Consider the following 22953-nt stretch of genomic DNA (forward strand, 5'->3'; position numbering starts at 1 on the left):
CTGCCTACAGTGCCCACCCCCCAAAACCACAGAAGAGGAGGGACTAGCCATGTCTATAATCCCAGCACTTGGAAGACAGATAAGCAGCACATTCTAGAAAGGGGGGGGAGGGGGTAGAGAGTGGGGAGCCCAGGCAGGAGGCATAAACAGGCAGCGAACAAGGTATAAAAGCCCAAGAGAATTCTGAAATCCAGAAGCTTAAAGAGTCGCAAAGAGGTAAGGCTGAGGCAGGGGACTGGCAACAGTGAAGGCATTCACTCCCACTGGAGCCCCTGGGGACCACGCTTTGTTCTAAGGGCTCACTCAGCAGGTGGTAGCTACAGAACACAAATGCCCCAGGACCTGGCCCCTGCTGTTATGCCGCCATCCGCCAAGTGGGGGCACTGTGGGGCAGAGAAGGGACTTCCCCAGGGTCAGAGAGGGAGCCTGAGTTCCCATCTCAGCCGCTGCCTCTGCCAGGACAAGGTTATGGGATGGGAGGCTGGCCTGAAGGTCCCATTACAGGTGTGGACTTGGGCTGCTGGCTCCCAAGTCTCCAGTATCTCGGCAGTGGGCCACCCCAGGACCCACAGCCACGGGGCCCGTCTATGCTCACTCTATACCTGTATCAAACCACAAGATCCATTTCTGCCATGGCACACTCACGCCAGAGGCCAACCACAGCCACACGGATGGGCTTCAATGCCATTCCGGGAGCAGAGCCCCTGCCGACCCCTATGGTTTGCTAATCCATACATGACACTGCTGTGGAACAATCCTCTTCTACACTGTGAATATGCATGACTCTCGTTGGTTAATACGAAGCTGACAGGCCGCTAGCTGGGCAGGCGGGAAAGCCAAACTGAGAATGATGGGAAGGAGGGTGGAGTTAGAGAATCGCCCACCAGCCAGCCAGCCAGCCAGCCAGCCGCAGAGGAAGCAAGATGAGAACACTGTCCTGAGAAAAGGTACCAAGCCGCGTGGCTAAATATAGATAAGAATTATGGGTTAATTTAAGTGTAAGAGCTAGTTAGTAATAAGCCTGAGCTACTGGCTGAGTATTTATCATTAATGTAAGCCTCTGAATGGTTGCTCGGGAACTGGCCAGCAGGAGAGAACTGTCTGTTTACATGACACCACCTTCTTCAGGTCATGAATTTCCAGGCCCAGCTTGGACCTGTAACACCTGCTCTCCGGTGGTGGGGTTGTGTCACACAGTGGGTTTCGATGCTCATCACCACCTCACACTTAATCCTAGTACCGACTGGGCACTTGCCTTGCAGAGTGCTCAGAATATCTCAAACACGTAAAGGGCTCAAAGACACACATGTGCACATGCACATACAGACACACCACCCCATTCGCTGCTCCTTGGTGGAGACCTCAGCATCCGTACAGACATCTGGTCATGATTACGTGGAAGCACCTAAAATACTGTGAGCCCCGCTTCAGGGACTAGAGCCCTTTGGGCCCCTGCAGGAGGCCAGCAGACAATCCATACCTCCCAGGACAGGACTAGCTCAAACACAACCAATGCAGGGCTGCAGCTGGGCCCTGCCTGACCCAGAGTCCCTACCCAGCGGCTACCGGGGCGGCCATTTGCCAGGAGGGTTGCCTGGACCCAGCTCTGTGAATGCTGCACCTGCCGGCATCTGGGGCTGCTGCAAGCCACTCTGTCCAGAAAAGGAGCAGCCAGGGCACAGGCGCCCCTAGAAAGTGACATTAGAAGGAAGTCTACGTCCTAAAAGACCTGGACGTCTAGGCACAATGAGCAGTCAGCGTCTCCAGGGAGCTGACACCCTGGGTGGTCAGTGGCCAGGCGTGAGCTGAGTTCTCTTTCTTTTGCCTCAATCTAGTAGGACAGCAGCCTGAAGGAGACATTATGAGGAGACCCGCTCTGGAGGCCTGGAAGGGAGCTCCTGACTGACTCTCCAGGGCGTAGGAGTAGGGGGAGGGCTGGGGGAGGGGGGCATCAAGGAAGCTAACCATCCTCAGATTCAGATGTCTGTCTAGAGTGCACAGGGGTGGGGAATAGGGGGTGGGGTGGGGCCATGAAGGAAGTTAACTATCTTCAGATGCTCAGCCCAGGATCGCTGGAGTCAGAAAATCAGCTCCCGGTCCCTAAGAGGAAGTCAGAATTCAGAATGAGGAAGAGCTGGGCTGGGGGGGGGGAGACCTTCCTCTAGGACTCAGGGCTCAAGAGGACACCTGCAGTGTGGCCACTTTATTGTTGATGAGGGAACCCCGACACTTGGTTACTAAGTTTCCACCCCTCCCTTGGGACTGAATACAGTGACCCTCCTGTTTAATCTTTACACGGACTCTGACTTAGCTGCTCAGCGACACCATTTTACAGATGAAGAAACTGAGGCTCAGCACAAAAAAAAATGTTTAGAACTTCGTTCTAAGTGGTTCAGCAGTCATATCAACTTCCTCCCTTTGCTGAAGAAGCCTATACAGCCGAGGAAACATTCAAATCCCAGACTCATCTGTGGGCACCTCCACCACCACCACCCCGCCCCTCCATCACACAGACTCCGAAAGCTGAAGAATTCTCCCAGCCACCTCCCAGCTTCAGGCCCTGCAGCCCCTTCACATTCTGGGACACTGCCCAGTCTCCAGATAGAAATGGGGGGTGGGGGGGACCCACTATGTAACAGACTGAAATGGCTGACTGGCCTGGAGGCCAGTGGCTTCAACACTAATAAAAATCGAGCCTTGGTGAGGTTCCAGATCCGCTTCAGGGTCTGCATGATGACGACGACGACCATGATCGCAAATGACGAGGCAGGGCCAGCCAAGTGTGAACAGCCGAGCTCGTGAGAAGAGGGGACCCTTGAGAGCCACAGAGAGAAGATATCACGCTCGCTGCTGACGACCACCCACAAGTGCGGGCCGATGCAGCCGGTGGCCTGGAGCCGCTCCAGGCCATTAGCCAGGGCCGAGCTCCGGCGTCGTCACCCAGCTGACTTCCCACAAGAGCTAAGCGAGTAAGAGAAAGAAAATGAAATGAAGTAGCATTCTACGAAAGAGAGACATCTTTAAGAGATGGGGGTGGGGGTGGGGGGGTGGGGGCAGGCGGTCTCCAAATGGCAGGGTCGGGGGGCTCAGATGTGAGGGAAGGCGGTGGTGGTGTGTGTGTGGGGGGGAACCAAGCAGCATAGATTGATGCTACAATGATAAGAAACAAGCAGGCTGGAGGCTGAGCGAGACCTCCATGTTCAAACTGCAGGGCTGCTCTAGGAAAGCAGGTCTCATCAGGGCTAGTCTGGTCAGATGGACATGGGGGAACCTCTCTTCCTTACCCAGAAGACTTGAGGGGCTGGTGGTGAAGCCGTGACTCCAGCTCAGATATTAAGCGCACAGGGAAGGTGTATGAGACCTGGTCCTGCCTTTATTAAACCTGCTGTGTTCAGAAACAGCAGCCATCTACCGCCGGCCCCTCTGCCTCCTACCCATCACACCGCCAGCTCCGACTGGTGTCACCAACTGGAATAGATCTACAGACCAGCCGAACCGGGTGACTGAGGAATGGTAATCATATTGTGACTCTCTGCAGTTTAATTTTTCACAACGGTTAGGAACCCACACTCTGCAGTGACGATTTGATACGGCAGATTCGGTCTCCAGGAGCTCTGTGAGACACTGTGACGGCGTGCCACAGTGCTGTGCTGTTCTGGGATCAGCTCACGCTGGAAAAAAAAGCCAGCTACAGAAGGAAGACTGTTGGGGACAGAGCCCAGGTGGGAAGCGAGAGTCGGTACGGGAGCTGGTGGGCGGCCGCCCTGTCAGCCCCTCGCTGCTGGAACCGAGCGAACAAAAAGCAGGTTTGGCATGAGTGTCCAGACCAGCTCAGGGTCTGCATTGATGGACGAGCGCAACGAACCAAGATGATGATCTGTCGAAAGTGACGAGGCAGGGCCAGCCAATTAGTTGTGAACAGTCCGAGCGTCGCTGAGAAGCACCCGGGGACCCCTGTGGAGCTAGCCAGAGAAACAGTCGGTGCGCCATCACCGGTGCCTGGAGCCGCTCCAGGCCATTAGCAGGCGAGCTCGGCGTGTCACCAGCTGACTTACAAGAGCTAAGCGAGAAGAGAAAGAAAAGAAATAAGTAGCATTTACAAAAAGAAATCAAGAGATGTGCCAGCGTCTCCAAATGCAGGTCGGGGGCTCAGATGTGAGGAAGGCGGTGGTGGTGTGTGTGTGGGGGGAACCAAGCAGCATAGATTGATGCTACAATGATAAGAAACAAGCAGGCTGGAGGCTGAGCGAGACCTCCATGTTCAAACTGCAGGGCTGCTCTAGGAAAGCAGGTCTCATCAGGGCTAGTCTGGTCAGATGGACATGGGGGAACCTCTCTTCCTTACCCCAGAAGACTTGAGGGGCTGGTGGTGAAGCCGTGACTCCAGCTCAGATATTAAGCGCACAGGGAAGGTGTATGAGACCTGGTCCTGCCTTTATTAAACCTGCTGTGTTCAGAAACAGCAGCCATCTACCCGGCCGGGCCCTCTGCCTCCCTACCCCATCACACCCGGCCAGCTCCGACTGGTGTCACCAACTGGAATAGATCTACAGACCCAGCCGGAACCGGGTGACTGAGGAGATGGTAATCATATTGTGACTCTCTGCCAGTTCGCCAGAACCCCGTTTTCTCACAACGGTTAGGAACCCACCATCACTCTGCAAAGTGAACTGAGATTTGATACGGCAGATTCGGGTCTCCAGGAGCTGGGCTGTGAGAGGCCACTGTGTGACGGGCGGGCGGGGCACAGTGCAATGTGGCTGTGTTCTGGGATCAGCTCCACGCTGGAAAGAAAAGGAGCCAGGCCTACAGCCAAGGAAGACTGTTGGGGACAGAGGCCCCAGGTGGGGACAGCGAGAGTCGGGTACAGGGAGCTGGTGAGGCGCTGCGCACCTGTCAGCCTCCTCGCTGCTGGGAACCGAGCCCGAACAACCAAAGCAGGTTCTAGGCCATGTTGTGAGACCCTGCCTCAAAAAACAAAACCAGACCAGTCCTAGCACGTGGGAGGCTGAGGCAGAGGCAGGAGGAACTCTGAGTTTGAGGACCAGAGTTCAGTCCCCAACACTAAAGTGGAGCAGCTCATAACTATAATGCCAGCTAGAGGGGATCTGAAGCCCTCTCCTGGCCTTCGAAGGTACCCACACCCATGTGCACATACATGCACAAGGAGACACACACACATCAACAAACAATAAATTGTCTCACTGACGATGTCAATGTGAATGAGATGTCCATCTCAGCACTCGGGAGGCAGAGGCAGGTGGATTTCTGCGTTCAAGGCCAACCTAGTCTACGGAGCTAGTTCCAAGACAGTCAAGGCTACACAGAGTAAACCTGTCTTGAAAACCAAAACCAAACCAAACCAAACAAACAAAAAAAAAACCCAGAAATTGCTGGTGCTAAAAATACAAGTCACATGGGATTATGGGATTATACGAATCAATTTTTTTTGTCATTTAAAAAATTATTATTTATTATTGTATGTGGGGGGGAGGGGGCATTTGGGGGTGGGTGTGTATGGTGTGGTGCTTTAATAGAGGCCAGAGGACAACACTGTGGAGTCTGCTCTCTCCCTCCACCTTCAATGTAGGCTCCAGGAATTGAACCCAGGTCACAGGCTTGTGCAGCAAGCACCCACTAAGCCCTCTTGCCGACCAGAATCCACTATTTTTTTTTTAAACGGCAATCTTCTGTTAGTTGCATAATTTTAGTTCTAGAAGCAGCAGATAAGAGATGTATTGTCTGACAATCAATCACAAACACAGAAGCTGTTCCACCCATCATAGGTTTAAAAAAAAAAAAAAAAAAAAAAAACAAACCACCCCAAATGGCTGGGTGTGTTGTCCCACACTTGTACCCCCAGCACTCAGGAGATGGAGGTGGGGGAGGATCAAGGAGGGGGTGGGGGAGCCAGAGAGATGGCTCAGTGGTTTGAGAGCACTGGCTGCTCTTCCAAAACACCCAGGTTCAATTCCCAGCACCCACATGGCATCTCAACTGTCTAACTCCAGTTCCAAGGGAACCGACGCCCTCATACAGACAGACAGACATGCAGGCAAACCACCAATACAAATGCAATAAAAACAAGCATTAAAAAAAATACATTCAAGATCATTCTTGCCTACACAGAGGGTTTGAGGCCAGCCTAAGCTACCCGACATGTTGTGAGACCAATTGCTAAACGGTCTTACTAATAAAGAACCCAGAGCCGGATATTGGGGTTAAAAACTGAGAGATCAGAGGAATAGGACCAGCCACAGCCAACCTCACCTCACCAATTCCTCAGCCTCCAAAGAGACCTACTTCCTGTATACTAACGCCTATATGCCTTCCCTTTTTTTTTTTTTCAAGACAGGGTTTCTCTGTGTAGTTTTGGTGCCTGTCCTGGATCTCGCTCTGTAGACCAGGCCAGCTTCGAACTCACAGAGATCCGCCTGCCTCTGCCTCCTGAGTGCTGGGATTAAAGGCGTGTACCACCACCACCACCACCACCACCACCACCACCACCACCACCACCACCACCACCACCGCCAGGCTTCTATATGCCTTTCTGTCCCTGCTCTCTTACTTCCTCTCTGCCCATCTACATCACTTCCCGCCTGTCTGTCTGTACAGACCTCCATACCTCCATGGTTAGTGCTAGGATTAAAGGCGTGTGCCACCACGCCTGGCTCTGTTCCCAGTGTGGTCTTGAACTCACAGAGATCCAGATGAATCTCTGCCTCTCGAATGCTAGGATTAAAGGCCTGTGCTACCATTGCCTGACTTCTATGTTTACTATAGTGGCTGGGTTTTTCCTCTGATTCTCAGGTAAGCTTTATTAGGGTGCACAGTATATTGGGGGACACAACATGTATCTCCAAAAAAAAAAAAGGTGCACTATTTATTGTTAGTTGAGACCTAATGAAGCTGACTGTGCATTACTGTCTGTGTGGTCTATTCCTGTGTAATAATTAGTAGTTAAAACAACCTGCCCGTATCTAACTCGGGTACCTCAGCAGCCCATCAGATCTGGCAGTTTAGATAGCTGAGCCCCCGGGTGGACACATGGCTGGAACACTAGGCTTCTAAGCTCCTGGGCTGTCAACAACATTCAGGTGCTCGCTGCCAGGCGGCCTGAGAGGAACTCTGCATCCATGGAGGTCTGGAGGTCTGTACAGACAGACGGACCTCTCTAAAGTCACCTAGACTTTAGGTATCTTCTCCTCCCATCTTTACTCTTCTTTTTTTGGGGGTGGGGGAGTTGAGACAGGGTTTCTCTGTGTAGCCCTGGTTGTTCTGGATCTCGCTCAGTAGACCAGGCTGGCCTCGAACTCAGAGATCCGCCTGCCTCTGCCTCCCGAGTGCTGGGATCAAAGGTGTGCGTGTGCCGCCATCCCTGGCTTCCTCCCATCTTGCCAATGACTTGCCCACATCAATTTCTCTTCTTTCCCTTTTGTTTGTTCTGAGGACTAAGGACTTGGTCGAAAGCAGAGAAAGCAGGGCTCTGAGGTCACCACCAGTTCCAAGGTGGCTCACCAGCATTTGCTGAAGGGACAGACCCTGTGGCTCAAGGCCTAGCCTAGGTGGATACCTTCCTCCCACACCTCCACAAGCTTGACTGTAAAATGGGAGCAAACTGTACATACATCTTGAGTGGGGATGACTGCCTGTAACACACACACACACACACACACACACACACACACACACACACAGCCACCAGCAAGGGCAACAACAGTGGCCGGAGAGACTGTCAGTTAAGCGGTATGCAGGTAGGTCACTCCATTTGCAGCTCCTGTATTCGCTGTCCAGCCAAAGAGCAAGGGGGAGACTTGCGGAATAAGAAGGGGGATCTGCAAGTGCCCTAACGCAGCAGAGGCTGGGAAGCCACCACTAATTTCACCAGGGAGTTGTCCAATCATAACAGTCTTCCAGAGAGAAACTGTGCCCTGCACCATATCTCGAATAACTCAAAGCCGCCCCAGGCAGTAACACAGCGCTGCCACCTGCGCCTAGAACACGGGGAGGGAGAGATCGCTGAGCCATAGCCTGGCACTTCATAGAATCTGTAATCGCGGGATCTGAGCTGGACTCCCAGCGGGCAGGGTGGGCGGCTGTGGGAGAGGGTTTCTGCTTTGGGAGGAACCAAGTGATAAAGTTCAACCACCCAGATGCGCAGAGGGACGCCCGCCCCATCCCTGATCAAGATGGAGGCTTGGGGACTGGACTTAGAGGCCACTCTGATTTGGGGCTGGGCTGAAGGGAATCAGGAAGGGCACAGCAGGAGGGTGGGGTGGTCCGCTCCCACTTCCTGCCTCCTGCTGCCAGGATGAGACTAATTTAAGTAGCTCCCTGACCAAGGAAGGGTAGTCTGGGACAGTTCTGTAGGCTTCTCTCGGTCTTGATGTTTCCCAGCACCTCTGAAGCAGGAGGGTACTAGGCTTCCAAGATGTGCAATGCATGCAGCCTGGGGAGGCTCAGGGAGCCTGAGTCAGAGAATAAACCTCCAAACCTGGCTCCTGCCCCTACCACATAGCCAGAGTCTCCAAGACCAACCCACCTTGTGGTTGCTGGTTTCAGGGACAACCATCTATAATATCACCACCTGACAGTCCTACCCAAAACACTCCACATATCCAGCCAAGGCAAGATGGTCTCTCTGTCAGCTGGGATTCCTTGCTCCAGTACCAACCAATCATAATGGTGGCCAGGCCCTCTGGTCACTAGGAAGGCTCTTGTTTCAACCTCACGACAGTACCAAAGAGCAGTCTTGGTGTGGCTATCTCTTTATGAATGAGGGGACCCAAGCTTGGAGACGTGCTATAGCCTGCCTGAGGGGCACAGTCCCTTCTACGCTGGATTGACACTCAGCTGCATCGTGCAGGCTCATCCCTTGCCTGCCTGAGGCACCTGATTGGTCTAATAAAGCTGAACGGCCAATAGCTGGGCAGGAGAGGGACAGGCGGGGCCTGGCGGGCAGAGAGAATAAGGAGGAGGAGAAATCTAGCCTTGAGAGAGGAGGAGGAGAGAACTAGGGAGAAAGAGAGGGCTGCGCCTGGGGCCAGAAGCCAGGCAGCCATGAGTCAGCCATGGAGACAGCAGGAAAGGAAGATATACAGAAAGAAAGGTGAAAGCCCACGGCAGAACGTAGATAAAGAGAAACAGATTAAAATAAGAATTAAGCCAAGGCCAAACATTCAAAACTAATAACAAGTCTCTGTGTCATGATCTGGGAGCTGGTTGGTGGCCCAAAAGAAAAAGCCTGCTACAAGGGAGGCCTGGCATCCCATCTCAACCCTGACTCCCACCCTCCCCAGCTCCCACTTTTTAAACTGTGGTGGTGACCTAAGTGAATGTAGTGGCTTAATTAAGAAAAACAAAGACTTTAAATTCTCTTCCCATCGTCATTCTTCAGCATATATCTTTGGATTGTATTTTTAGAATGTTTGATTTTTAAACAGTGACGTTTGAGTTGCTAACCTGAGTTTCTTAAATTCAAAAAAAAAAAAAAATCACTAAATCAATGCTGGCTTAGGATTAGGACAGAATTTCTAACGGTTTGAGAGGACCCTAAACTTACTCCTGCACTGTGGACTAAGTATTTATGCAGAGCAATGTTCTCAGGATTGATTATAAGCTCCAAATATTGATCGGCTCTAGGAAACGTTGGAGTCTCTGCATCCTGCACTGTAAAATATTCAGCCAAGATTTGATCCCGCAGGTTAAAAACAGACAAGCACATTGGTCTCACTTAGGATGCAAATTTGCCTTCATCTTCAATAAATGGTAAAATTATACATACCAAAGAACTGTTCTCAAATAAATATCTCGGGCTGCTGAGATGACTCTGTGGGTTAAACTCTTGCCGCCAGGCCTGAGGACCTGAGTCTGATGCTCACGACGAACGTGTGGGAAGGAGAGAACTGACTCCCATAAGTTGTCCTCTGACCTCCACATGCGTGGGTGTGTGCATATACACATGTGTACACACACACACACACGTACACACATGTACACACACAGACAGAGTAAATAAATGTTTAAAAATCTGTAAAGGGTTTTTTTTAAGTAGAAACAGTTTAAGAAGCCCTGCCCTAGCTCACCCAGGTGCCTGAATGGATCAGTCCCCCTCCACCTGAGTGATGTCACCCATGCTCTAGGGTCTCCTACCACAGAACTCACTCCAAGGGCTATAAACTCTATGCCCACGGGCACCTACTAGAATGTGGGAAGCTGAGGTTTCAGAAGGCAAAGCTCAGGCGAGAACATGAATAACGCCTGCTGGACCACCCAGGTACCCCTTAAACACCGAGTGCAACCAAACGGGTAATGCGGTGTCCTGTCCTGGGCCACTGCTTTCCTCCCATTTCCCCCTTTTTTGGTGGGTTGGGATTGGACCCAGGGCCTTATACAGTAAGCACTCTACCACTAAGACATGCCCCTAGTCCCCACCTGGTCCTGCCACTCATCTCTATTCCCTTTGAGACTAGGTGGATTTTCAGACCCCTGTAACATGACAGTAGCCCCCTCCCCCTGCTTAAAGTACCCGAGGCCTTCTCCATCACTCTGATGGATGATATTCCCACACCTCGGCACAGGCCTGGGAGGTGGCGGGGAGCAGAGGCAACCTCGACATCTCAGCTCCCTACTCCACCCTGTAATTAAAGCACTGCTGTGCCACTCACCCGGGATGACACAGGTCTCTCTCTGCCTCTTTCTTTAGGGACAGACTTTCACCTCCTGTTCATCATCCTTTTAAAATGTGGGGCACACCCAACCTTAATCTCTCTAGAGCCTTTCCCATGCTACCCCAAACCCTTACCTCTCCTCCAGCTGCCCCTCCCACCTCTAGGTACACTGAGAGCCGTAATCTATGCAACCAAACGGGTCCACTACCTGCTCCACAGCCTGTCAACCAGACTGTCACACCTCCACAGGCCATTTCCCGCTTCTCCTACAACAGCCACAGCTCTGTCCTAGAGACAGACGACCGGGCCATTCGAAAATGCCACCTTCCGTACACCTTTAATCCCAGCACTCGGGAGGCAGAGCCAGGCAGACCTCTGTGAGTTCGAGGCCAGCCTGGTCTACAGAGTGAGTTCCAGGACAGTCTCCAAAGCTACACAGAGAAACCCTGTTTCAAAAAACCAAAAAATAGAAAAGAAAAAAAGAAAGAAAGAAAACGCCACCTTCTCAGTTGACAAGATGGCAATGGTTTAAAGAATGACTGGATAACAAATCATTATTTCGCCCGGCAGTGGTGGCGCACGCCTTTAATCCCAGCACTCGGGAGGCAGAGCCAGGAGAATCTCTGTGAGTTCTTTGAGGCCAACCTGGTCTACAAAGCAAGATCCATGACAGGCACCAAAAACTACACAGAGAAACCCGTCTTGAAAAACCAAAACAACAACAAATCATTACTTCTAAAAACTTTTTAAAGACATCATTTATTTTTACTCACGTGTGCAAGTGCCTGCTTTCCAGTCTATGCACCATGTGAGTACAGTTGCCCATGGAGACCAGAAGAGGGCGCCAGATCCCTCTGGAACTGCAGTTACCTACCAGTGGTTGTGAGCCCCCTGATGTGGGTGCTGGGAACAGAACCCTGGGTCCTCTGCCAGAGCACCCAGTACTCATAAGCTCTCTCTCCAGCCCCCAGACTACTTTTTTTTTTTTTTAATTTGTAACTCCTGCTTGAATCTCCACTATAAATCTCGAAGTCAAAGACAAAATACACACATACACACCAACACCTCCCGACTGGGGGCGTAGCTCAGTGGCAGAATGCTCAGCTAGCATGACTAAGGCCATCCGTTCAATTGCCAGCACTGGGGGAAAAAAACACATCAAAGCCAATAAATAAACCCTCATTACCAGGTAAGGCGAGTCACTGAAAGAGGGGGTGTGGCTCAGTGAGGCACCCGTGTAGCATACATGAAGTTCTGGATTGGAGTTGTAGCACAAAAAAAAAAAAATTGGTAAAGAAAAGGCGGTGGCCTGAAAGCTGGAAAGGATGAAACTCACCCCGAATGTCCTCTACATTCCCGCCCTAACTGGCTAAGCCTGCCTCAACCGGTTCTGTGGCTCCTTAATGACAGACACCCTGGGGAGGTGACCTCAGACCAGGACAGCTGGCTAGCCGGGTGTGCACTGTTTTCCTTGACTTGAAGGGATCTGCAGAACCGAGCTGGCCTGAGGATGGCAGCCAGTGACTTCTCCTGGTGACTCTAACAGTGTCAGCCTGTGACCCAGGGACAAATGGACAGAGCAGGGTGGCATCTGTCACCCTGCAGAGCGCCCATGCCAGTGTGTCCGAGGTTGCTTCTTCCACACCAAGGGTACAGAATCACACTTTCTCAGCTTGACCTAATGATCCTCCTGCCTCAGCCTCCCGCATCCTGGGATTATACAAGCACACCATGATGCGTGGCCCAAGACTTCCACAAACAGCTCCACACCCTAACAGAAAGTAAACAAGGTGGAGAGGGTCTCACGAACCACAGACATGAGCGCCAGCAGCCCCCAGTCTGGGCCATCCCCACCAGTCTCCATACTGGCCACAGGGCTCCAGCATCAGGGTATCCACATGGCCTACGGCTGTCCCCCCAACTCCAAACACATCCTCCCTTGTCCTTCTTTTCCCAAGCCTTGATCTTGGTTCCTGACACAGCCTATTTTCATAGCCACAATGGAAAACAAGCCCAGAGGTTCTAGTGTGGAGCGGGCTAAGGCAGGGTGCTGAGGCGGGCAGGGGAGGGGCGCGGAGGAGGAGGAAGCCGTGGCTCACGACAGGAAGCTGGGGTTTTCCCTTACCCTTTGTCCGGGCCGCCGGGTTAGCCCACAGACACGGCACAACAAAACACCATCAGGGTGGTCACTCTGACGTCACAGAACGCTGCCTCAGCTGCCAGCCACCGCCGTGGAACGGCACACACTTTCGTCTGGCAAAGCAAAGCCAGAAACCAACTCTGGATGAGACCCCGTCCCTGGTCCCTGTCCCCTCAACCCCCACTTCCTGAGGAAGGCATGTCAGCTAAGGGCTAGGATGCTTGGGTCCAGTGTACCAGTGTGCCTTTGTGACCTGGGGCAGGTTTCGACCTTTGGGAACCTCGGTTTCCTCCCTGCAGGAGGATCTTGAAAGCGCTGACCTATAGAAGTCTGCGGGGTCAAGATGCCACAGGAGGGACAAGCCCATTCCTGGGGCCGCCTAGCATGGGGCCATGGGGCGGGGCTCCACAGTGGCAGGTCACTGTGATGCCTGTGACCTTTCTCACTCAGACTGACTGGGCAGGGAGAGAGGAGTTTGAGGCAGACAGTGGACAACACATCAGGAAATCCGCTCCGCCAAGATCAGAAGGAAGGGCTGTCCCTCAGGCCCCCAAGTGCGAAGGACCCCAAACACTCCTGCCTGGCTGTAGTCTTGGTTGTTTTCTGTAAAAGCATGGGGTTTCCTCCATCGGGCCTCACGTTGTTACTTAAGACAGTCCCAGGAGACACTGCGGCCAGAAACCACCAGCTCAACAGCACAATAAACCTTCCAGCTGCTCCCATGTTCCCCCCCTGACTTGGAGGCTGGGAAGTCAACTGTTCTGGCTCATAAAACACTTTCAGAGCACACACGAGCTCAGACCTCCTTCGGGTGACTGGCGGAGCAGGGGCAGCAGGTGCCAGCCTGCACCCAGCTGCTGCGCCCGCCATTTAGATGCGGTGGCTTTCTTCATGCAGAGGAAGAGATGGCATTTCATGGCAGGGGGGCCCGGGGCAACAGACAGGATCCCCCCCTCTGAAGATGCAGAGGGCCGGGAAGCTTAAGGCTTCGAGCCTCCGTTATGAGGCTCCATCTCAGCATGCCGGGTGCTTGCTCATTTTAACTGGTACCACCAACAATCTGGTGACATCCGGCACTCTGCCCCATAAAAGCCAGAGGAATGACTCTGGCAAGGCCAGGAGGCCAGGCAAAGTGGGAGGTTGTGGAAACTTAATTGTTCTTGGTTCCCGACGGCGCCACTGCCTCGGTGTCCCCGTGTGGTGGTAGCCAGCTGCTGGGCTGGGAGTGAGGCGATATGGATTCACACCGCGTCCCGAGTTCAAGACTCCCGCTCACCGCAGACATTCCATGGAAGAGCCTTGTCCGCACGCAGTCTCATCACCTACGTCATGACTGGCCAAGCATGGACCACGTGATCCACAGCATTTCGCCAAGTCCCCGCCCCCCCCCCCCCAGCTGGGGGAATGTAAGGACCCCGACATACAGCAAGGATGCTGCAGCCTGAAGAACCCAGGTATGTCCTCAGCTAGGACTGAAGGCCTGGGGCTTGACTCCAGAACTCACACAGCCACCCCACCGGACAGGCTACAAGTGTCAGAAGCCATGGCGGACCCCCTTGGGTATCCTTCCCTCTCTGACAAGCGTGCTGGCATGTCTGGCCCCCCACAAAGAGCTACAGGGCGAGACTGCTGCATGGAAGGACTGTTGAGCTGATCACCCCTTGAGAAAGGCCCTGCTGCCTCCTCCCAGCCCCTCTTGGCCACATCTGCCGGAGGCCAGCAGCTCTGGTCACCTAGATCGTTCCTGGTGCCAGCTGGCTCAGGCTATATGAAATCTCTAGAAATGGAGCCAGGGTGTCACACGCAGGTCCCCGTGAGGACAGTGGCCTTCCCTTTAGATACGGCACTGCGTCCTGGGCTTGAGCATTAAGACTCTGTGTTCTGTCCTCTGAGGCCCATCCCTGACCAGCCTGTCACCTGGAAACCATAATAATGCCACACCGAAGTAACCAGGAGACCAGGGCACAGCCGTACCTGTTCCTCATCAGAAAACACGTGTGTGGGCTTAAAGGCATGGGGGAGGCAAAATCCTACTGGGAATTGCCAGGAGGCGCCAGGCGTACCCACTGTATACACACTGCCATGCACATGCGGACCAGACTACGGCCCGGCATGTGTACAGACTGTCTCTAACCGCCCGGCCACACCACCAGAGAGCCGCAGTCCCAACCCGTCTCCCCCTCAACAAAACAATAAAGAAAAAAATTCCTGGGGGCTATGCAGATGGTTCAGTGGGTAAAGGTAGTACTAGCATGCTACCAAGTCTGACGACCCGGGATGCACATGGTGGAGAGAACTGAGTCCCGCAGGTTGTCCTCTGACCTCCACATGTGTGCCACAGCACACACATGTGGGTGCACGCGCACGCGCGTGCACACACACACACACACACACACACACACAAAATAAACATATTATAAAAACAAATCTCTATGCTGAAAGGCTGACCTTAGAGCCTCAGAATAGGAGGCATATGGTTCAAGGTGGCGTCTTTAGAGGTAACTGAGGTAAAATGAGGCACTGTGTGGGCCGCAGTTTTGAGGAGATAGCAGAAAAGCCATCTGCCAGGCACATGACTGCCAACTCCACTGACCTGCTGTCTGTACCCTGCCTGCCCTGGGTACCCCAGGGTCTACAGCAACTGTAGACAGGGCCTGGGGCTTCCAGAACTGTCAGGTATTTACTGGAAGAGACGAGACTCTGGTGCTAGAGCAAAGACAGACAGGATGCCACTCACATCTGACAAGGGGGTTTTGTCAGCCCCTCCTGCAAGCTTCCAGGCTCCAGAAACCCAGCTAAGTTCATTTCTGCCATGGCCTGAGAAGTCCCTGCACCTTCAGGTCCTAAGCTAAGAGGTACAAAGATGAAGAGAACTCAGCCCAGCAGGTGACCAGATGGCTAACTGAGTAATTACCACGTGATGGCTATCTCCCAGCCCACAGCAGGAAAGTGATTCATTAACTCTCTCTCTAAGCAGAGACTTAGAAGCAATCACAGAAGTGTGCGAGCAGGAAGTTTTCAGCTCCAATTGGAATCCTTGTGCAAACAGGAGAGCCAGGAATGTCTTCCAGACGGACTGCCTGATCAAAGCCCAGGCTCCAAACAGCACTGGGGACTCAGTGGGTTGAAGAGTCACGCCATGGGCTGGCCCAGGAAACAGGGCCCCGTCGGGAAAGAAGGCGTGGGACACACCAGGCCGGGGACCCTGAGCAAAACCGCTTGGCTTCACCTGGTAGGGATGAGACAGTCCCCAAACAGCTTGAGGACAGGAAAATTGCCAGGTTGGGTGTGGTTCATGTTGACAGCTCAGACAGTAGGGGACCTCAGGACAATGGGAAAAATCAAAACACGAGATAGCCAGGCCTGGGCAAAGGTCTGGGGCTTCCTGTGACAGTTCCACCCAGCTGGCTAGTTTTCTAGCCACGTAAGATAAGTCAAGGGTCCTTTTAGGAGAGGGGACCTCACTTGAGAGAACGCTGCCTATCAAACTGGCCTGTAGACAAGTCTACAGTGCATTTTCTTTTTTTTTTTTTTTTTGGTTTTTTGAGACAGGGTTTCTCTGTGTAGCTTTGCGCCTTTCCTGGGACTCACTTGGTAGCCCAGGCTGGCCTCGAACTCACAGAGATCCGCCTGGCTCTGCCTCCCGAGTGCCGGGATTAAAGGCGTGCGCCACCACCGCCCCGGCTTACAGTGCATTTTCTTTCTGTTTTGTTTTGGGACAGGGCTTCTCCGTGTAGTTTTGGTGCCTGTCCTGGATCTCACAAGTTCTCTTGAACTCACAGAGATCCGCCTGGCTCTGCCTCCCGAGTGCCGGGATTAAAGGCGTGCACCACCACCTTGCAGTGCTATTTCTTGATTGATGATTGATATGGGAGGGCCCAGCTCACGGTAGGAGGTACGACTCCTGGGCTGGTGGTCGGTCCTGGGTGCTATAAGAGAGCAGACTGAGCGAGCCATGAGGAGCAAGCCAGTAAGCAGCTCTCCTCCATGGCCTCTGCATCAGCTCCTGCCCCCGGGTTCCTGCCTTTAGTCCCTTCAGTGATGGAGTGTGATCTGGAAGTGTAAGGAGAAATAAACCCTTTTCTAACCCCAAGCTGCTTCTGGTTATGGTGTCTTATCACAGCAACAGAAACCCCAATGAAGACGTCTCTCCTTAGAGAGGCCCCGCTTGTCCTCAGCCAGCTGTGCTGGATGTGGCCTCTGCTTCTCAGAGCTTTTAGGAAGTACCCCCATTAACAGTGTGAGAGAGGGGAAACTGAGGCACGAGTGCCCTGAGCAGAAAACACAATGCCCCGGGGTGAGAGATGCAGCCTTCTGTTCTTAAGCCAAAATAAGCAACAGACTTCAGGCAAGATCCAGTGGCCTCACTGGTGGCCCTGCAGGGGAGTCTTATGGTCTCCCTGGCCCATTTCTTCCTCAGGCCCAAAGATGGCCTCAGGTACAGAACTGGGTCGCTCTCCTCACTTCCATGGGTGGCAGAGCAGGACCCCACCCCTAGCTCGGGCACTCTGGAGGAATCTAAGAGCATGAAGAGCACCAAGGTTCCCATTTAGCAGTGGGCACCAGTCACATCCTTAACAAGCCAGCCACCCCTATACCATTCAGTCCACTCCCTTTTGTGGGTCCTCCTGAGGGGGTGTCCCCTGAGGCTGACTCATCTGCCTCTCTCTCTCCCCAGAGCAACTCCACAGTGGTATGGGAAGAGCAACCAGAAAGGGTTCTGCTCACTGGCTGTGTGACCCGGCCAAGTCAGCTGACCTCTCTGAGGCCGTTTCCTCCTCTATAAAATACAGGTAGCAATAGCATCTCTGGCTTGTGGCCACATGACAAGCCTAGCATGTGCCAGGCCCTGGGCTGAATCCTCAAGACAGCAAATAAATGAACTCAAATAAAAATATAAGCCAACCCTAAGGGCTTCTGGGTGTGTGCGTGTGCCTGAAGAGCTGGTAAAGAAATGAGGTGGGGGAAAGAGGAGGAGCCAGAGGAGGAAGAAAAAAAGGAAGGAGAAGGGAAGAAAACTTCAGCCAGACAGGCCTGAGTTCCAACCTTTCCTCCCTCACTAGCTGGCTGTGTGGCCTTGGGAAACTTACTCAACCTCTCTGATCCTTAGTTTCTTCCTTTGTAAAACAGGAAAAATATTGCCTTCTTTGCAGGAGCTCTTAGCACTGGCTGTTCTCCCAGAGGTCATGAGTTCAATTCCCAGCAACCACATGGTGGCTCACAACCATTTATAATGAGATCTGGCGCCCTCTTCTGGCCTGCAGGCATACATGCAGGCAGAACATTGTATACATAATAAATCAATCTTTTTTTGTTTGTTTGTTTGTTTTTGTTTTTTTGAGACAGGGTTTCTCTGTGTAGCTCTGTACCTTTAATAAATCAATCTTTAAAAAAAAAGAGTTGGTTGAGACCAGGAGTCAGAGCCAGGGTTTTGTAGGCCTGCATGGCCCTTAGGGGGAAAATCAGGTTACTCGGGACAGTGGTGGTGAGCATGAGGAGGCTACAGCGTGGTTTGCTCTGCTCTTCTTCAGTCCACCCCAGTGAGCTGCTGGATCCCCAAAGCCCCACTGTATTCTCTCTCCAGACGAAGGAGATGGGGGTGCCAGGCTCCATGCCTCCTGGTCCACGATGTCCTCCCCTGTGGGTGTGGGTGTGGTATCCCTTGACCCTCCACCCTGGCGGGCCGTCCGCACTCACTGCAGATGCTCCCTGCCTGAGGCCCCTCTGCTAAGACAAGTTATTTTAAGCCTCTCCTGGGCCCTTGTCCTGAGCGGACCGAGCCATGGTTTCGGGATGAGGACCAGGAAGGGTTTTAAGGCCTCTCCCTCTGCCAGAAAGACACTTAAGAGTCGGCAACACCGGACGGCGCATCCCCTCTCTCGGGGTTACTTTGTACCGGGTTTCGATTCCCAGAAAGAAACCCCAAAGCCTTGATCAATAATACACCACAAGGCTCGCCCTCCACCCCGTTCTGAGGCGGCAGATCCATGGCAGAGAAGCTCGGCTCCCCTCCCACCTTCAGGTGGGGACCCACAGGTGATGTTTTCATTCACAAGGAACGAGGCAGGGAGGTCCCCTAGCAGCAGGGACAAAGCTAAGTGGGTCGGGAGTGAGGGGGGGACGACACTGGACCCCAGAAACACTGCAAGGCGGGACTTCACACCCACGGTCTCCTAAGAGCAAAGTCTGTGCCACACCTTCGATGGGTGACCAGGGCTCGAGCCCACCTGTCTCTCCCTCCCTGGGCGGACATGCTGTGAGCCCCGCCCACCCGCCTGTGAGCCCCGCCCACCCGCCTGTGAGCCCCGCCCACCCACCAGCCCGGCAGCTTACTTTTATTGGGCGGCCCCTCTTGGCCCAGGCCGTTGGAAGGAGCCAGCGGGGCACTGTCACCCTCCTCCAAGGTCAGGATGAGCGGCACGTCGTCATCTAAGCTCACGGCCATGGTCCCCGGTCCCGTGGTCCTCAGGATGCAAAGGCCAGGGCTTTAGACGGTCTCCAGCTTGAGCTCCGATTCAAAGCCCCAGGGCCAGAGATACTTCTCAAAGCCTGCTCCATCAGAGGCATCTTCTAGGGTTTGGAGGAGAAAGAAAAAAGAAAGGTAAGGATTAAAACATAATCGTTACTGATGAATGGGTTCTAGAGTCAGGGAGCGGCAATGGCTGTGCAACCAGAGGCCAGGCTAAAAACCACTGAATTTTCTCTTCTGTCATAGTAACTTACAGCATTAAAATTGCTCATTTTTTTTTTTTATGACAGTCTCATGTAGCCACCATGGGCTGCAAAGTTGCTACAAAGTGGAGGATGACTTTGAGTTTCTGGTCCCCCTGCCTCCAGTGGGAATACAAATGTGCACCACCAACGGTTTAGAGGGACTGGGGACTGAACCCAGGGCCGTGTGCATGCTAGGCATCACACTCTGCCCGCTAGGCCACAGCCCACACCACCACTGTATTTCACCTTAAAAAGAGCTAGGGATCGCAACACACGCTGTGATTCCAACACCTGGGAGGCTGAGGCAGGAGGGTAACAGAGTTCAAAGGCCAGGTTCGACTAGATAGCAAGAGTCTACCTTAAAAGAGAGAGTGTGGGCTGGAGAGATGGCTCAGAGGTTAAGAGCACTGGCTGCTCTTCCAGAGGTCCTGAGTTCAATTCCCAGCAACCACATGGTGGCTCACACCCATCTGTAATGAGATCTGGTGCCCTCTTCTGGACAAAAGAACACTGTATACATAATAAATAAATCTTAAGAGAGAGAGAGAGAGTGTATGGGGCAGTGGTGGCACACGCCTTTAATCCCAGCACTCTGGAGGCAGAGGCAGACAGGTATCAGTGAGCTTGAGGCCAATGGTCTACACAGAGTTCAGGCCGCCAGAACTACATGAACAGACCATGTCTCAAAAAAGGAGGCCTAGCGGGGCTGGAGAGATGGCTCAGCCGTGAAGGGCGCTTGCTGTTCTTGTAGAGGACTCCTCCTTTTGGTTCCCAGCACCTACATGGTGGCTCACAACCATCTTTCACTCTGGTTTCAGGGGATCCAACACTCTCTTCTGGCCTCCTCGGGCACCAGGCCCACATGGGGTGCACACACATGTGTGCACAGGTAAAACACTTATGCACATCCAATTTTAAAATAATGATAACAAACATATAAAGTGCAGTACAGGGAAGGTTCCTATAAGAACAAACACAGAGGTAACCATTTCTGGAGGGGAAAGAATGGGACTAGCGTGATCAAAACTACCCTATTTTGCACTTATCTCTGTGCTTTGTAAAGGTTCCTAAAGGGAACACAATTTATAACGATAATAATAATAATAATAATAATAATAGCAGTGCACCTTCAAAGAATACTCAAACTATGCCTGAGACCCTACTAGCGATTTACAACTAGGTGAGCGAAATCTCAAGAACAGCCCTACACATCAGAGAGGGACAGAGACATTAGGTAACCTGCCTGAGAACCCACAGCCAGAAAGGCAAGCTTTGCCTCACCCACACCCCTAGCCATTCTACCACCTACAGTGCCTTCTAAGTGCCCAGGTCCTGGCCTCAGACAACAGGAATAAAAAGTGAGTGTGTCCGGCTCTCCAAGCTTGCCCTGGTTTCTCTTATGTTTGTGAACAACTTCCACTTTAGCTTTGTTAAGTGCCCTCTTGGGAATGCGTAAGATCACCCTGGCTTTGCTGGTGGCCGACAGGCATTGTTTCTTGTATGCACCTCCTCAAGGGGGATGTTTGATCAGGAAAGGGGACCTGCACATTTTTTTTACAACTGGGAAATCTGAGTCCTTTTCAAAGGACGCATCCTTCCCTCCAGGCTTAAAAAAGAACTGGTGTGTTAAGAGTGGTTGTTCATACATCCCACTTCTGCTTACAGAGTTGAAAGGAAAAGCAGGGCTCAGCAGATCTGCCCGGAGACCTTTGAACTTGGAAACAGCAGCCTCCAGCTGTGGCCTGTGCCACAGGATAGATTATGACTCCAACCCAAGACGACGACGACGCAGGCTAACTGGGCAATGCCTCCTCACCCAACAGACACCCACAGCAGGTTTCTTTCAGCCGAGGCAGCAGGAGAGATAAACACCACGCTGCAGCCAGCTAAGCAAGCTGCAGCCAGCTAAGCATGCAATTCTCTGCCCAGTAAACTTCCTGCAAGTGGAGTTTGTTTTTGTTGGTTTTGTTTGTTCCTTTTTCCTCCAGATTGGGGGATTTATTTTGCTTTGAAATCTCAGGAAGGGGAGAGACAAGAGAGGAACTACCACAAGATACCATCATTTCTGTCTAAGGAGCTGTGCTGTGTTTTGTAGCCTGACGTAACTTTCTCCTCACCTAGCACCTTGTACTGGCTAGGCTCACTCACCTAACATACTTCCTTGAAGCCACCGAAGGCTGGGACAGCGCACTCTTCTATTTTTCTGGAAGGCAAGAAACTCTCGCAACTCATAACAGGTTTCTAATTTTTTTTTTTTTACTAGTATCCTCATAGCTAATGGGTTTTCCGTTTTAAACTGCTGAACGTATGACTCCATTCTTGCGAGCCCTGTCTTACCTCAATGGCTCCAGGCTGGTGTGACTTTGTCCCCACCGTCTAGAAATATTTCTGGCGTCACAACTTGGGAATGGTCTCGAGGGAGTCCAAAGAGGCCACTAAATATCTACAGCGCACAGCTGAGACCTCACCCACAGGAAACAATCTCCTGGCTCAGATTCAACAGCTCTGCCCTCGGTGGAGCCCGGGTTAGCTAGGGTGGCCAACTCATCTCTCGTGAGTAAACAACCACAAGTTCCTTCAGGCCGACTGGAAAGCAGGTGGCACGAACTGAGGCACTTCCCACGTAACTAACTATTCCTAGAAACTGCACGCCACTTAAGTGAGATCCAGCAATCCCTTCCTCTTTTTGTCTTTTGAAACAGGGATAGTCCTGTCTAGTCTGGGATAGCCTTGAAGTTGCCATCCTCCTCCCAACGAGCCTATGACTTTTTAAAGAGAAAGAAAGGAGGCCCAGAGGGAAGGAAACTGTCCAAGGTCACACAGCAGACCCAAGAGGCAGAACTCGGGGCTCCTCGGGTCTTGCCCTACGGCAGACTTCGGTTTTCACTCTAGAGAGGACCCAGAGGGTCACCCCCGGAGGGGGGGAGGGAAGTCACCCCTGGAGTAAGGTCCCGGGATCACTGAGCTAGCTGCCACCCCGCTGTCTGGTCTCCCGAAGCAGGCTGACCCAAGCAGGAGTCCCCGGCCGGGTCACAAGAGGTCACAGCCGGGAGGTGAGGCGGGAGGGAGGGGAGGAGGAGAAGGAATGCGCGGGGGGCTCCAGGTCCCCGCGCTCCCCGCCGCGACCCGGGTCGCCCCAGGAAGCCAAGGCAAAGAGCAAGGTGCAGAGAGAAGTGGATGTGCATGGGGAGAAGCACGCGGGCAACCTCCCCAGGCCCCGCCTCGGGCGTCGGGAGCGCCCCGGACCCCGTCTCAGCCCCTTCTCGGCGCCCTCTGACCCCTGACCCTTGTCCTCGAGCCAAGCCGGCGCACCCCTCGGATTCTTACACGCGCCGTCCCGGGATCCCGCACCGTGCAACCGGGTCTGCACAACGCAGCTCAGCCCGCAGCCGCCGCGGCCAATATCCCGACAGCGGAGCCGCTGCAGCC

General features: G+C 53.0%; 1 protein-coding gene across 1 annotated transcript in view; it reads right to left on the reverse strand.

Moving 5' to 3' along the window:
* Tpcn1 (two pore segment channel 1) overlaps window positions 1–22940 on the reverse strand; it is a 61223-nt gene extending 38283 nt beyond the window's left edge. The window contains exons 1-2 of the mRNA XM_028878780.2: window positions 22852–22940; window positions 19144–19380 (exon numbers count right to left, since the gene is read on the reverse strand). Of these exons, the coding sequence (XP_028734613.1) occupies window positions 19144–19255 (112 nt within the window). The 5' untranslated portion in view covers window positions 19256–19380; window positions 22852–22940. The remainder of the gene's footprint in view (window positions 1–19143; window positions 19381–22851) is intronic.
* Window positions 22941–22953: the final 13 nt, after the last annotated feature.

The sequence above is a fragment of the Peromyscus leucopus genome, chromosome 23 (assembly GCF_004664715.2).
Source record: "Peromyscus leucopus breed LL Stock chromosome 23, UCI_PerLeu_2.1, whole genome shotgun sequence".
Taxonomy (NCBI): Eukaryota; Metazoa; Chordata; class Mammalia; order Rodentia; family Cricetidae; genus Peromyscus; species Peromyscus leucopus.